Raw genomic sequence first — 14502 nt, 5'->3', positions numbered from 1 at the left:
AAAAAGTGGCAAAAACAGGATTTTTATAGTGCTTCACAAAATCAACTGTAGTTCTGCAAACAAGTTCCAATGTTTGCAGGCAAATTTTCAGCCTAGTGTATTCCCTAAACATCTGTGAACGTTTCATATTGATACGTTCAGCCGTTTTTCTAGTTGATTTTTCAAAGTTTGGAGTAAATTAGAGGAGCATTTTATCGCAATTCGTATCAGGAGTACAAAATCCTACGCGTCTCTCAGAACGAACGATTCGCAACTTTCGTTTTCATGCGTTTGTAGATACAAATATTGTAAGGAGTGATGATACTCACACATATACATACGCATTTCCACTCATACACGCACTCTTCACCCAAAAACTCATAAAGACGAAAGTTACGAATCGTTCATTTTGAGAGACGCGTAGGATTTTGTACTCCTGATACGATTTGCGATAAAATGCTCCTCTAATTTACTCCAAACTTCGAAAAATCAACTAGAAAAAACGGCTGAACGTATCAATATGAAACGTTCACAGATGTTTAGGGAATACACTAGGCTAAAAATTTGCCTGCGGACATTGGACATTTGGACAAAACAAAGAAAAATCGGGTTTTCATTTCTTCCCGATATTGTTGTCCACTACACCTACACACCCCAAGATAAAATATGTGCGTAAAATATTCTAATACCAGAAAGTTGTAGCCACAAAATTATGCACATAACATCGATATGTGTTGATTTTTCACGAAGTTACAGCATGTTAAAAACCACTTAAAATTTTCGACTTCGCACTCTGTTCCTCTAATTTTTTTGTCGAGTGTAGATGAACATATGTTTTTGCTGTTTGTAAAACTTTTGAAGGGAATTTAAATAAAGTCGAATAAGTGCTTGTGCTACAGCTAAGTGTTTGGCTTCATGGATAGAAAATAATTCTCACCAATAGAATAAACGAAACAAGTTAGAAAAAACACATTTTTCTTTATTCTAAACCTTTCTCGTATAAGTTCATTTCTAGAGTACACCTCAAGTACTCTGATTTCATTCCTTATTTCACTCTACTTTGTCCCTCTCTCTAATGTTCCCATCGAAAAATGTCCTGTGTGTATCTCCTGCATCCGTTTGCTTCCCTACCAGCTAAGTCACCATTGTTGCGGTACGCATCATTATCGTTCAAGTTCTAGCCTTTTGTTTTACACCATATCAATTGCATCACTTCGATATCACTTGTATTGAGTATTTATTATTAATGATACAGCGGAAATATATGTACAGATAAGTATTTTAAAAGATTCATCAATCCTTCTCCGTCGAAATATAGTTTTGTTTTGTTTTCGGGGAGAGTTTTTTTTTACTTCCCTTACAATTTGTAAAAACTTACTCGCATCTCCTAGGTATTACATCCATTCCTACCGTACAGGTGGCTTGAGTAATAAATAGTTCTCGATCGTGTTTTGTTTTATTTCTTAAAAAGGTTCATGATTTTCAATAAATTATAAAGAATTTTCTTCTGACATTAAATCCCTATCGGCTTTCGCGCTCGCGTTCAGTACTCGTACTCGTATTCGTACCGCTGGACCGGATGTCCTCGGGGAATGTAGAGCGATGGCTGCTGGTACAGGACAGCTGAGGGGGCTCTTACCGCCGATCGTCGGAACTCCGATGGAGCGTAGCTGGGCTCGAAGGGGACAAACTCCGAGTCAGAACTTTGATGAACGTATCTGTTGCGGAAGAAAGTCTGCGGTACACTTCGAGTCAACGGTTTGAGGGTTGGATTCAGGGCGTCGTTCAGTGTGACATCGAACTCTTCGTCGTACAGCTGATCTAGAGTCTTGACACGATCGTCGCTTGGGCGAGTGGTGCTTGTACTGCTACTGTCTGCGTTAATTCGGAAGGTCTCGGGTTGTTCAGAGGCGGCTATGGCCGAAGTTGGCTGCTGTTGCTGCTGTTGTTGTTGTTGTTGCTGCTGTTGGGCTTGTTTTGCTACCCCCACTGGCTGGAGTCCTCTTGCTGCGTACGGATTTCCTCCTCGGCTTGGTAGAAACGGTCGCTTTGTAGCGCGGAGAAGAGGGACCTCGGCGGTTTGGCTTGCTGTACCGTAATCGTAGTTACTTGGAACTGGTGCCGATTTTCTACTATCTGTCGATGATGATTGTTTTCTTTTGATCGATTGATTGGCTGAATTTTGCGTCCTTGATCTAGGTCTCTCGACGGATGCATCTTCGACATATGCCGGCTTAGTGTTTCGCTTGGAATTTTCAGTGTAATCCGGTTTGGGTGCACGCTGAGGTCCTCTATTTTTCTGACTGTAACGGTTTGCCAGTTCAGAGTTGTCTCGGCTGTTAACCCGTTCAACTCCTTCTGGCTTCTTCACGTTTCCCGGAATCGATTTTATAGGTAGAGAGTCTTTCGGTACGATCATATCATCGTAATACACTACATCAGAGGACGCACTTTGACGTTTATCCTCATTCTGATTGCCTCTGTCCGCAGATTTTCGCTTGTCAACAGATTTTTTCGGCTCATCCTCGTACTCATCGTAGTATTCCGGTTCGGATTCATTTACTGGAACGGGAGTTGTGGAGGTTTTCTTGCTCTTCTGCTCTGAGTATCCGTAGGAAAATTTGTTCTTCTCAGTCAAGGGAACCGGGCGATTGATTCGTGGAGCAGTCCGTGGTCGGTCATAGATTGTAGAACCAGAAGGCTTCACGGTGACCACGTCATTTTGCGGTTTGGGCCGCTTTTCCGGTCTCCGTGGACTATAGTCGTCCTCTTCGTCGTCATAATCTGCCCGCCGGTCATCATTGTATGGTCTTTTGCTCCCAATTCTGTCCTCCGATGGCTTTCTTTTTTCATCGCCAGAAAAGGATCTTCGATCTTCGTTCAATGGACGCCGCTCGTCAACACTAGGTCTACGTTCCGGAGATCTACGGTCTGTATTCGCTGGTCTTTTCCTTCGATCACGGGGTTCGTCATCAACGACAACGCTGCGACGATCATCATCCACTGGCTTGCGTCGCTCATCCTCTACTGGTCTGCGGTCACGATCCCTCCGCTTGTCCTCGAGTCCATACCGCCGATCATCACTTCCATTTCTTCTATCGTTGTTTCGGGTTTTGGTTCGTGATCTGTAGGGTCTACGATCATCGTACTCGTAATCATCGTCAACGTCACGATCACGGTCTCGTTCCCTCTCCCGGGTTCGTTCAACTGGCCGCCGTTCAGACTGCTCGTCTCCCTCGTAGTCATCGTCGTAGATCGGACGTCGGTTCCTCGGACGATTCTTCCTGCGACGTGGTCTCTCCTCATAGTAATCATCCTCGTACTCGTCGTCATCGTAATAGTAGTCCACCTGGGGACGCCTTCGGCGGACGGGTTTACGGAGAGGCTTTAGCCGCGAGGCAGCAGTCGTTGGAGCGGGTGTTGTCGGAGTTGTTGGCGCGGGTTTCTGTGTCGTCGTGGTGGTAGCCTTGTATAATGGCTCGTTTCTGAAAACAAGTATGCGTTGAATCAAAAAAAAATTTGACACGATGCATATGAATGGAATAAGGTATACCTGAACCAATATTTGGGCGAGTTCTTGCAGTCAACTTCCGAGGCAAAATGGCAGATGAAGGTCTTCTGGTCGAACGCTGTGTAGTTGGCGCACAGAAAATCGTATCGGATACCATGGATACAGTGATGGTACAGCTGGATGTAAAGTAAATGTGATGGTGGCAATGATGACATTGTTGGTTTCGTTGCTATATGTTAGGGCTTACCTGGCAGTTGTATTTGATGGACGCGTAGAATCCATCGTGCAACTTCGGATCACAAGTGAAGCCTATGTCCTCCTCCGCTGGAACCGAATCCAGGAATGGGTAGCTGGATAGATTGAATCTGTAAATTTGATTGTGTATGATTATTCAGGGGGAAAATATAATAACCAGTTGTATTGACTTGCTAACCCATTCAATTCTCGTGGCAGATTTGGGTCCCATCGGTAATCCACTTGAGGAATACCGGTCAATGGCACTTTTGTTGCCACTTCTTCCCCTTGATCGCCAGACTGTTGATCGATGTTGTGAATAAACGTGAAAAGAAAGAGAGAGAAAAAAAACTGATTGTGAAAAAAATGAATAAATTACGAGCTTCTATCAATAGATTGAGCCGAGCGTATACATAATCGAGATTTACAAGCTAAACTGCAACAACAATACCGATAATTGCGTTACCGGTGGTAACTGTGAGCCGACATTTGAAGAAAAAAAAAATGTGTTCAGAAATTTCTCCACTCGCTCGGATTGGATTTACTAAACTTTCGATTCGGTTCGTTTAATTTGGTTTGAAGTGTATGCCAATTATAGATAAACCTCCTCAATTGATCATTATTGAGGGCTCTTTCAAAATTATTCGAAACTGCGATCCTGGGTCATTAAAAGGGTGTTGACACCTTGTTAGGACATATGCGATTTATTTACTCTACTTGTCATCCATTGTGGCTTGAATATGTTCCTATTTCTATTGGTAATATCATCGCTAGGTTTATTAGCTCATCACCACAACCGGTATACACAAAACAACTGAATGAAGCCAGATCCATTTAAAAATTGTACGCAAACAGTACTTCCACGGGAATACTTTGATCAAATAAAAATGTCAAATGAAGAGTTTTCATTGCATTTTCGAAAATATAGAAAAAAATATCCCGATTTGGTTTGCATCAAATTTTGAAATTTTCTCTTTTCTTTCTATTGAACCACGGTCATTTCGGTCATCTTTCAATTTCTACACCATCCCGTGTCACCACCCACTCCCCTTTTTTTATCTCTGATTAACAATATCAATATTTTTAGATGAAATTGGAATCGAATCTGATGTGGTAGCTAGCTATATCTGTGTACCTTGATGCGTGGTAGAGTGCGTGTTTTTATTCATTCTTTTTTTTTGCAAATCATCGACTTGATAGTTTTAATTCATTAGTGCCCAGCGTATGAAATTTAATACGCAAAAATGCCCGTTTTTGAAAAAATTGTTTTTGATGAAACTAAAGTGTTAAGCGCATTTTAAATGTCACCATATGACAATTTAAGAGTGTTTTTGTGGCAGTGTCATTTTATCTGTCATTTGTATTGTTTTGTTGTGTACTGAAGCTTGCAAAGTTCGAGTTTCCCGCAAAAGTCGCAAAGTAAACATAACCAACACCTGAGCAGTAATGGATTAATTGTAACTTTTTTGTCCACGTAAACGAACATTTGCTTGCATTACCCATTTTAGAGTAGCGTCATTATAAAAGTTGCTTATTACTTTTCGATACAGTTCCATGCCAAACCGATATAGGGGTTCTCAGATTTGATAAATGATAAATTAGGCATATGGAGGTTTTAGGGTGTAGTAAATGTTTCTATGGTGGTTAGACACTCTACCCCCCTCTCTAAGGAGGGGCTGCCATACAAATGAAGCAAAAATTTCTGCATTACTCGAGAATCAATCAACAAATGAAACCAAAATAGGCATATAGAGATTCTAGGGTGCAATAAATGTTTCTATGGTGGTTAAATACTCCTCCCCTTCTCTTAGGGGAGGGCTGAAATACAAATGAAAAACAAATTTCTGTATAACTCGAAAACTAATCAAGCAAATGGAGCCAAATTTGGCATGTGAAGATTTTAGGGAGCATGAAGCGTTTCTATGGTGAATGAACACGCCTCCCCTCTCCCTAAGGGGGAAGAGGGGGGGGTCTGTCTTTATTCTATCATATTTTCTGTATCAAACATTTATTCCATGTAACGGAGAAACATGTTATTTGCAAGTGGTTGAAAAATCTTGAACGAGAATTGTGTCTGAAAATAATCTGATATTATAATGATGAGTTTTGGTAGAAGTACTAGGAATTTTTTAGTAAAAGGTAAATTCAACGGGGTTGATTAGAAGATCAATCAATGAACAGTTCTGCGATTGGACTCATGAACTTGCCCTTAGTAGGCAAACGTGAATGTTTGAAAGTATTGATAATGAAAAGCAAATTTTGGGCTTTTCCCCAAAAATGACTTTTTTCAAAAGTTCATAACCTTTGAACCACTAAACCGATTCAGATGATCGGCATATTGAATAAAAGCCAATGAGCTGGCCTTTTATGAAAAAAATTCGAAAAGCAATGGATTTTATTTTCGTAATTATTGATTGTAGTCGTTTTTTATTGTTTTCATGGTTTGGACTAGATGGCGCAATATTTTTTAAAATAGCTGAGGATTTTTACATAACATATTTGAGATGCCTTTTTTTTCGTTTTTGATATATGATTTTTCAAAGTTAATCGATGGTTCGAAAAAACAAATTTTCCCCATTTTTTCCACTACAAAACTTTTGAACTTTTTTTTTTTTTATCTGTATTATAGTGACTTTCAACTCATTTGGCTGGTTCGTCACTTTTACTTCCATTTTTGGAAGAATGTCGGGAGTGAGAATTGAACTCGTGACCTTTAGCGTGAGAGGCATGGATGTTACCACTACGCCAGATCGGCTCTTAACTTTTGAACTACTGGACCGATTCATATGATCGATATATCAAATTGAAGCTTATGAGTTAGTCTCGAAAAAAGTTAAAAAAGTTAGTCAAAAAAATATAACGTTTGGAAAAAAAAAATGCGATTTTCGTTTTTGTAATTATTGATTGAGTCAGTTTTTCATAGATTTCTCGGTTAAAGATAGAGAGCGCTATATTTTTTTATATTTTTTCTGGAAAGCTGATTTTTTACATAACATATCCGATATCAGAGATGCTATTTTTTTTTTCGTTTTCTTTTTATCTTCGTTTATTCTAAGAAACTTTAAACTTAAGTTCGCAACGTGATATGTACGTACCCGACCGCATTTTAGCTGAACCAAGTCACACAAGCATATTTTTCTGAAAAATAACATCTTCTATTTGGTTCCTGGTTATTCCGGAATTCTTAGAAACACAGCCGCCGACAAGCCGACTGGCAAAAGAAGAAAAAACTCAAGGTATTTCTGTCATTCATCTGATATCGTTTGATGGGATAAGCTGGAATATAGCCAGGAGAAACATTCATCCCACAAATCATCACAAAATTTAAAATACCACTCTTCCTTTATTTGGTCGAAAAGTCAGTAGATAAAAACAGGTTCTCACCCATCTTCGGCTTGGTCACATTTGCATTACTCACTCCTACTCAATTGACAAAACAAAACAACTCTTATGTTCCTATAATGTGGCCCTCATATCCGTTAGCTATTTTTGCTGAATGGTCAGCATACCAAAGATGTTCCCGATACAATTAGGTCAAAGCCTAAGATACATTCTCAGCCGGGACGAGTCTCCAACTCTTCAGGGAAAAGAAAGAATGTTCTATCGGATTCTCAATGTATCCCGAAGATATGTGTCGGAATAAGGATGGGAGTATCCTGACGAACGAACGTGAAGTGGTGGGGAAAGGTGGAGGCACTTCGATGAACTGAGAATCAATGCGTCTAAAACCAAATACAGATCCGGAGACGCATTATCAATGAGAAGTCGTACCTACTATGGTTGCCACAAACACTTGAGGTCAAACAGAATTAGTAATCGTGCGAAATGTTCGCTGTACAAAACGCTCATGAGACCGGTTGTCCTCTGTGGGCACCAAATGTGGACAATACTCGAAGAGGACCTGCGATACTCGGAGTCTTCGAACGATGTTAGTAAAGATCCATTTTCGGTGATGTGCAGGAGGACGATGTATGAAACCGAAGGATGAATCACGAGCTCACGCAACTCACCGGTGGATCCAGTGTCCATAGAGTGATCAAAGCTGAAAGCATACGCTGGGCAGGGCATGTTACAAGAATGTCGGACATCTATCCTGCATAAATGGTGTTTATCGGGAATTCGGCTGGTGCGAGACGAGGAGCGCATTGTGCAAGTTGGTAGACCAAGTTGAACAAGACATGGTGAGCACGGGGTGCTCGCGGAATTAGAGAGGTAGTCAGGAACCAAATTAATTGGAGAAACATTGTGAATAAGGCCACGTTGAGACAAAAAAATTCTTACCTAGGAAATAAATCGAAAAATGCCAGGCAGTACGTTTTGTCGTCCATCACCACGCAATCATATTTTGTCAACAAATTTTCAGATGGCCCTGTAGCTTAAACGCTCACGCAAAAAAAAATCGAACAGCTTCTTATAATTTTTTTTTCGCTCCGTCGATGGTAACACTGCATTCTCCACTCCGGGATGATAATATTCGGCTATTCGATCAGTTTGATCGGATGTCAAGGAGATGTCAAGATGTACAAGAACGTGTATTTTTAGTGAAATCGTATTACTCGAGCAACCGAAGCCTTCATGGAACTTTGTTCTCTTGTGGTAAAAATTTCAACATTTCTCGTCGTCGATTACTTCCTCTGGGGGTACGTGAAGGACCGTTGCTATATTAATGAGCCACAAAATTTGGAGGAAATTAAAGAAGAAATAACTCGGATTTTCAACAACATCGAAGTCGTAAAGTTAGAGTTATGCATGAACAATCTGGTTCACCGTTTAAAATGCGTTATCGAAAAAAGGAATTTATCCTAAAAAAAGGTATATTTTCGTTTTTTCAAAATATAATTCGGTTCACTTTTTTAGAAGTTAATAAAATTTGTTGCGTGAGCGTTTAATCTAAAAGACCCTGTATTTTACTATCGTTCCGAACGGACGTTCAAAAAGTTTCGCCTCAGAATGCATTCTCAGAATATGCGAGGAATAAGCATAGTGCAGACTTTGCACTGTCGGGCAGAAGCAAAGCAGAAGATGAATTACAAATAGGATGTACTGCATCGTTTTTCGTATCGGTCCTTTTCGAAGCCACTAAAACATTCGACTAGACATTTTAAAAATTTTGATGCATTCTATAATAATAGCCGATGCCAAACGTGCTAACAAATGTTTGTACTAAAGTGTTTCATTCCTCAATTTTTAAAATGTTTGTTTCTCGCCGTTTATAATTTCGTAGACATTCGTTAACAATGCGGTTGTGTCTTACACATCACCCTTCTTTATTTATTTGCAACACCACGACTAAAGCCTAGGTTTATACACTCACAACTTGCAAAAAAGTTCACACAGTGTGAGCTGCAGACGAGAAACTAGATACCAAGACGGGTCTATGGTACTAGGTGAGGCCGTTTCGTCACTAAGTTGGTTAGGGGAGCGGTATATGAAAACAGTACGGAAGAAAGCAGAAGGGGAATTATTTGCTTGAAGCGTGAAAGAGACAGACTGATCAGGAACGAGCTTCGGCACTAGCGTATTGTGTTTTGTTTACAAACAAAACCAAGAAGGTACTATTTGCAGAAAAAAAAAAAGGATTTGAGCCAGGAATTGGATGCAAGGAAAAAGAGCAACAAATACAATATTGAAGGAACTCTACGAAGATGATCTTCTAGAGTACAGAGCAGTGTTGAGAAAAACACCTGAATAAGTGGAAACACTGTTGGATTTCATTGGTCCAAAAATACAACGCCAAGATACACTCAAGAAGTACCTTTCTTCTGGAGTATCGTTCAGATTGTTGTCGATATTTTTTAGAATCTCGAAAGCATCCATAGCTAAGATAATTCCCGAAGTATGTGATGCTATAAATGGCAGTCTAAAAGATTTTTAAAAATATTATTTATTTTGCCTTGCCAGCAGCTTCGTGTACCGATTTGTGAAATAAAGATGATAGTAGATTTTCAGGTGGAATAAATACGCGTCAACAATTAAAATAATGAATGAAAATGGACTTTTTCAGATCGAATATGTATTCTGTTTCTTAGAACAATACTTTTTTGCAAGTTGTGAGTGAATTTTGAATGAAAATTGTGCCTGATAATGAGTCTATATTAGAGATTCTCAAGAAAACTATCTCAAAAAGAAAGCGTGCCCCGCCAGCGCGCAAAACTAAATAACAACCATTTCGTTTAGAAAACAATGAGGGTTTTATTTGTTTTTCCAATAATTTTCAAGTCTATAAATATTTTCGCATATTTTCAAATATCTTAAAAATAGAGACATTTCCTTACATTTGGCATCCCTGATTCGAACCCTAAATTCTGTTTTTGACGTTTTGAGGGATGCGAGTGCGAGTAAATTCTGGCATAATGTGTTCACACGGTGTGAGTAGCTGCACTGCAGTAACTGACTAGACCAACTCGTATGCTTACTCGCACCGTCTGAACCCGGCTTAAAGGCCCATTTATACGTTGCTAGTAGCTGACTTTACAGTGAGCAGCTACTGGGCCGGTGAACTCGCTTGACAATTGGTTGACTCGCCTTGTCCGTTCACACAGTGTGAGCTGCTGACGAGAAACTAGATACTACTGCATTGGCTTACCAGGGATGCCAGATGATTTTTCAAATGTCCATCAAATAGTCAGAAACAGCAATCAGGTCCGAATTTGTCAGATGATTGATCCCAAATCGAGTTCTCTATTGACAGTTTTTTATTACACATTTACACATTTTTATCGCGAAATACACGCTGACCGTGTATAAAAACACTTTGAGCTGAATTTCTTCGAACTGAAGGTACTATCCGAAAAAGCAGAAGGGCAAAAGGATTTGGGCTAGGAATTGGATGCAAGGAAAAGGAGCAACAAAAGTAATACTGAAGGTACTCTACGATGATGATCCTCTAGAGTACAGAGCAGTGTTGAGAAAAACACCTGAATAAGTGGAAACACTGTTGGAATTCATTGGTCCAAAAATACAACGCCATGATACACTCATGAGAGGTGCTATACCTGCAAGAGTGAAATCAAAAAACGACATTGATGTGGCTTTCTTCTGGAATATCGTTCAGATTGTTGTCGATATGTTTTAGAATCTCGAAAGCATTCATAGCTAAGATAATTCCGGAAGTATGTGATGCTATAAATGGCAGTCTAAAATATTTTTTAAAATTTTATTTATTTCGTTTTGCCAACAGCTTGTACCAATTCGTGAAATAAAAATGATAGTAGATTTGCATGTGAATTAATGAAAATGTCCTTTTTTAATTCGAATATGTATTCTGTTTCTTAGATCAATACTTTTTTTTTGCAAGTTGTGTGTGAATTTTGAATGAAAATTGTGCCTGATAATGATTCTATATTAGAGATTCTCAAGAAAACTATCTCAAAAAGAAAGCGTGCCCGCCAGCGTGCAAAACAAAATAACAACGATTTCGTTTAGAAACTATGAGATTTTTATTTATTTTTCCAATAATTGTAAAGTTTATAAATATCTTCGTATATTTTCAATTATCTTAAAAATAGAGACATTTCTTTACATTTGGCATCCCTGATTCGAACACTAAATTTTGTTTTTGACGTTTTGAGGGATGCGAGTGCGAGTGAATTCAAAAAACTTTGAAGTAGCTCGCACGCCGGAAAACACATGACACTAACTGGCATGATGTGTTCACACGGTGTGAGTAGCTGCACTGCAGCAACTGACTAGACCGACTCGTATGCTTACTCGCACCGTCTGAACCCGGCTTAAATTCAAAAAACTTTAAAGTAGCTCGCACGCCGGATTACACATGACACAAAAAGGTCGTCCGCACACGGGTCAACTGAAACTCGATCTCAACTTGTCTTCATCTCAGCTGTCAAACTTGAGCTCAACTTCGATCCGCACATGAAGCAACTCAAAACTGACAGATATCGTTGAGTTTTGTCGGTCATCTTTGAATCGCAGAACCTGACTCTGGAGCTTTTGTGAAGCGACAAAGACAATGGATTTTGATAAGGAATGAACACACTTTCAAAATAAAAATTAAGAATAAAAAATAACTTTTTCGTATCAAATGTGCATTCTGTGTAATTGAAAATCACATTTTTCACTACTGGTGAAACAATCTAGTGTCTAAAGATAATTTATGTAATAATAATTAGTTTTTGTGGGATTATCAGAAAAAATATAGAAAAAAGATTAAATTAAGGTCAAAAAGGATTTAAAATTATCAGATAATACCAAATGAAAATATTAATTCTATTTTAACGATTTAAAATTGCCAATCTGATAGAGATTGTAATTTGTCATATAAACAACAATGTCGCCACAGATGTCGACAACGTAAAATTTCTTTGACGAATCAGTTGAACGAACCAGGGATGCCAGATTTGGAGATTAACCTGTTTACATAGATTTTCAATTCGTAGCACAGATTTTTAAATCCGACAATTTCACATTTTTCCGCACATGAAATGTATAAGTAAACTGCTATAGTGAATTGAAGATATTCATTTTGGATAACAAATATTTTTGTTCAGCAACAGAATCTATTTCATGTACATGTTATAATAAAATATTTTGTTCATGTGGTTGAATATATGAACTTATGGCGAATTTCATATTCATAGAATTAATTCATCTGTTATTAAACTTTAGTCTAAACTAATAGCATTTTAATCATAAAATACATGTATAGATTTCTTAACCCTTCCACGTACAACATCGAGTCTCACTCGATGTGAAATGATTGTGCCACAACGTACAACATCGACTCTCTCTCGTTATACGCTTGCAAGGCGCCAAGACGCTCAGCATAGTAGTGAAGTACATCAAACGCAACAAAGTACATTGTTCATAAGAAAAATGTGTAAAGTTTATTTTTAAAGTTGTGATTACAAAAGATAAAATATGTTCTATGAGTCGATAACCATTTGCGGTCGTATGACTGCTCCCAGTCGCCACAGCACTAATATTATATTTTACGCAACCATTACACTTTTACACTTTTTCTGAACAAATCTTAATGTCTCGTAATAGAAGATAACAATACAGAGCAAAAAAAAAATTTGTTTATTTTTCATAATCTTACAGGTTATGCTTCACTGCTATTTGAAGGGGTAATATATGTAGGCAAATAAAATACGTTAAAAAATAATTTTTTTAGTTAAACGGTTTCATTGTGGTGAAACGTAATAATGATGCAGGCTTGCTATTTTGATGCGGCGTCCTTTTTGAATTTATATTGTTCATAATGTAGTGTGTTCTCCAAGTCAAGGCTATTCATTTGATAAATATATCCCAATCAATTTTTTTTAGAATATATATTATATCAGACAAACTGGGTTTTTCATATTATGGAATACGTATAGTAATAATGGCAACATAAATAAAGATGTGTATTAAATTCAAAGGCAAACAATCAAAAAGTAGGAAATCTTTCATTTGATTCCTATATGCGGGAGTTGGGGTGCACCCGTGGCCGAGTGGTCAGCGTCCCACATTATCATGCCGGGTGTTTGGGTTCGATTCCCATTCTGGCCGGGGGATTTTTCGTCAAAGAAATTTCCTTCGACTTGCACTGTGGTCACGCGTATTCTAGAGCTTGCCCCTCGGAATACATTCAAGGTGTGTTATTTGGCTTACGAAATCTCAACTAAGTATCAATAAATGACTCTAGTTAAATGCATACGTTGAGACGGCAAAAGTTCCACAGGGAACGTTAATGCCATTCAATAATAATTGTTGCATAAAAATAAAAAAAATGTAATTGGCCTTTTTGTAACTGTTGCCATCTTGAATTTGAATTTTTCATAAATAACTGTGTTCTAGTAGTCAAACCCTTTCAAGTCAAGAGGTTTTGAAAGATATATATTGTGAAAGCCAAATTTAGTGGTGGCGACTATTTCAGATTTAGCTTTTTTATAAATAACTTCTAGACAAGCCCTTTCATTTGATACCCATATTGATGGGGTTTTGAGAAATAATTAGTTAGTCCGACGTTTTGTAGAGGACGCCATCTTGCAAGATCATGGAATACGCAGATTATTTTTTTTTCAAAATACATTTGCATATATTTAGTATACCACAAGATCTACTGTTCACCATGAATTACAAGATATTTGTATAATACTATTGAGTGTACGAAATTTTTACACCCGGGAGAGTTCATCAAACATCATAACATCTTTCACAAATAAACCCTAGTCAAGCCCTTTCATTTGAAACCCATATTGTCATCAATACAATAATATAGTAAAACTCAAATGAATACCGAGCACATATTCCTATTTGCCTTTTCATATTAATGAATCCTTGAAACATATTTTATTTTTTGTAAACGCATCTTTTATTTGATAAAACAAATTTGAACAGATTTACAAAAAAAAAATGATCTGGCATCTTTTTAACGAACCACAGAAAATGACGCGAACAAAAGTTGAACGAAAATGTTGTCAACCTAAAACAGCGACAACTCGACATGCTAGGTTGCTTCCAACAGGTTGAGTCAACCTTGTCAACTGGTTACCCCGTGTGCGGACTCCCATTTGATTTCGTGAAGTTGAAGTTGGTTTTCAGTTGACCCGTGTGCGGACGGCCTAACTGGCATGATGTGTTCAAACGGTGTGAGTAGCTGCACAGCAGTAACTGACTAGACCGACTCGCACTCGCACCGTCTGAACCCGGCTTAACGCGTGTTTGTGGCTCCTCTGAAAAAAAAAAGGTTGAGTACCGCGACCATCTTTTGGGCTGTCCGCTTGAACTTTACAGGTCTTTGTGGGATCGAAAATTCCCAGCCTTTCCCAACGACT

At 38.4% G+C, this 14502-nt stretch overlaps 1 protein-coding gene across 7 annotated transcripts in view; it reads right to left on the bottom strand.

Annotated features, from left to right (window-relative positions):
• Positions 1–937: 937 nt before the first annotated feature.
• Positions 938–14502, bottom strand: part of LOC129768073 (zinc finger CCCH domain-containing protein 13-like) — a 176573-nt gene continuing 163008 nt past the window's right edge. For all 7 annotated transcript variants that reach the window (XM_055769483.1, XM_055769487.1, XM_055769484.1 and 4 more), the window contains exons 5-8: positions 3924–4024; positions 3738–3855; positions 3533–3666; positions 938–3464 (exon numbers count right to left, since the gene is read on the bottom strand). In XM_055769483.1, the coding sequence (XP_055625458.1) occupies positions 1523–3464; positions 3533–3666; positions 3738–3855; positions 3924–4024 (2295 nt within the window). In that variant the 3' untranslated portion in view covers positions 938–1522. The remainder of the gene's footprint in view (positions 3465–3532; positions 3667–3737; positions 3856–3923; positions 4025–14502) is intronic.

This window comes from Toxorhynchites rutilus, chromosome 2 (assembly GCF_029784135.1).
Source record: "Toxorhynchites rutilus septentrionalis strain SRP chromosome 2, ASM2978413v1, whole genome shotgun sequence".
NCBI classification, from domain to species: domain Eukaryota; kingdom Metazoa; phylum Arthropoda; class Insecta; order Diptera; family Culicidae; genus Toxorhynchites; species Toxorhynchites rutilus.
This window is presented reverse-complemented; position numbering and strand designations above follow the sequence as displayed.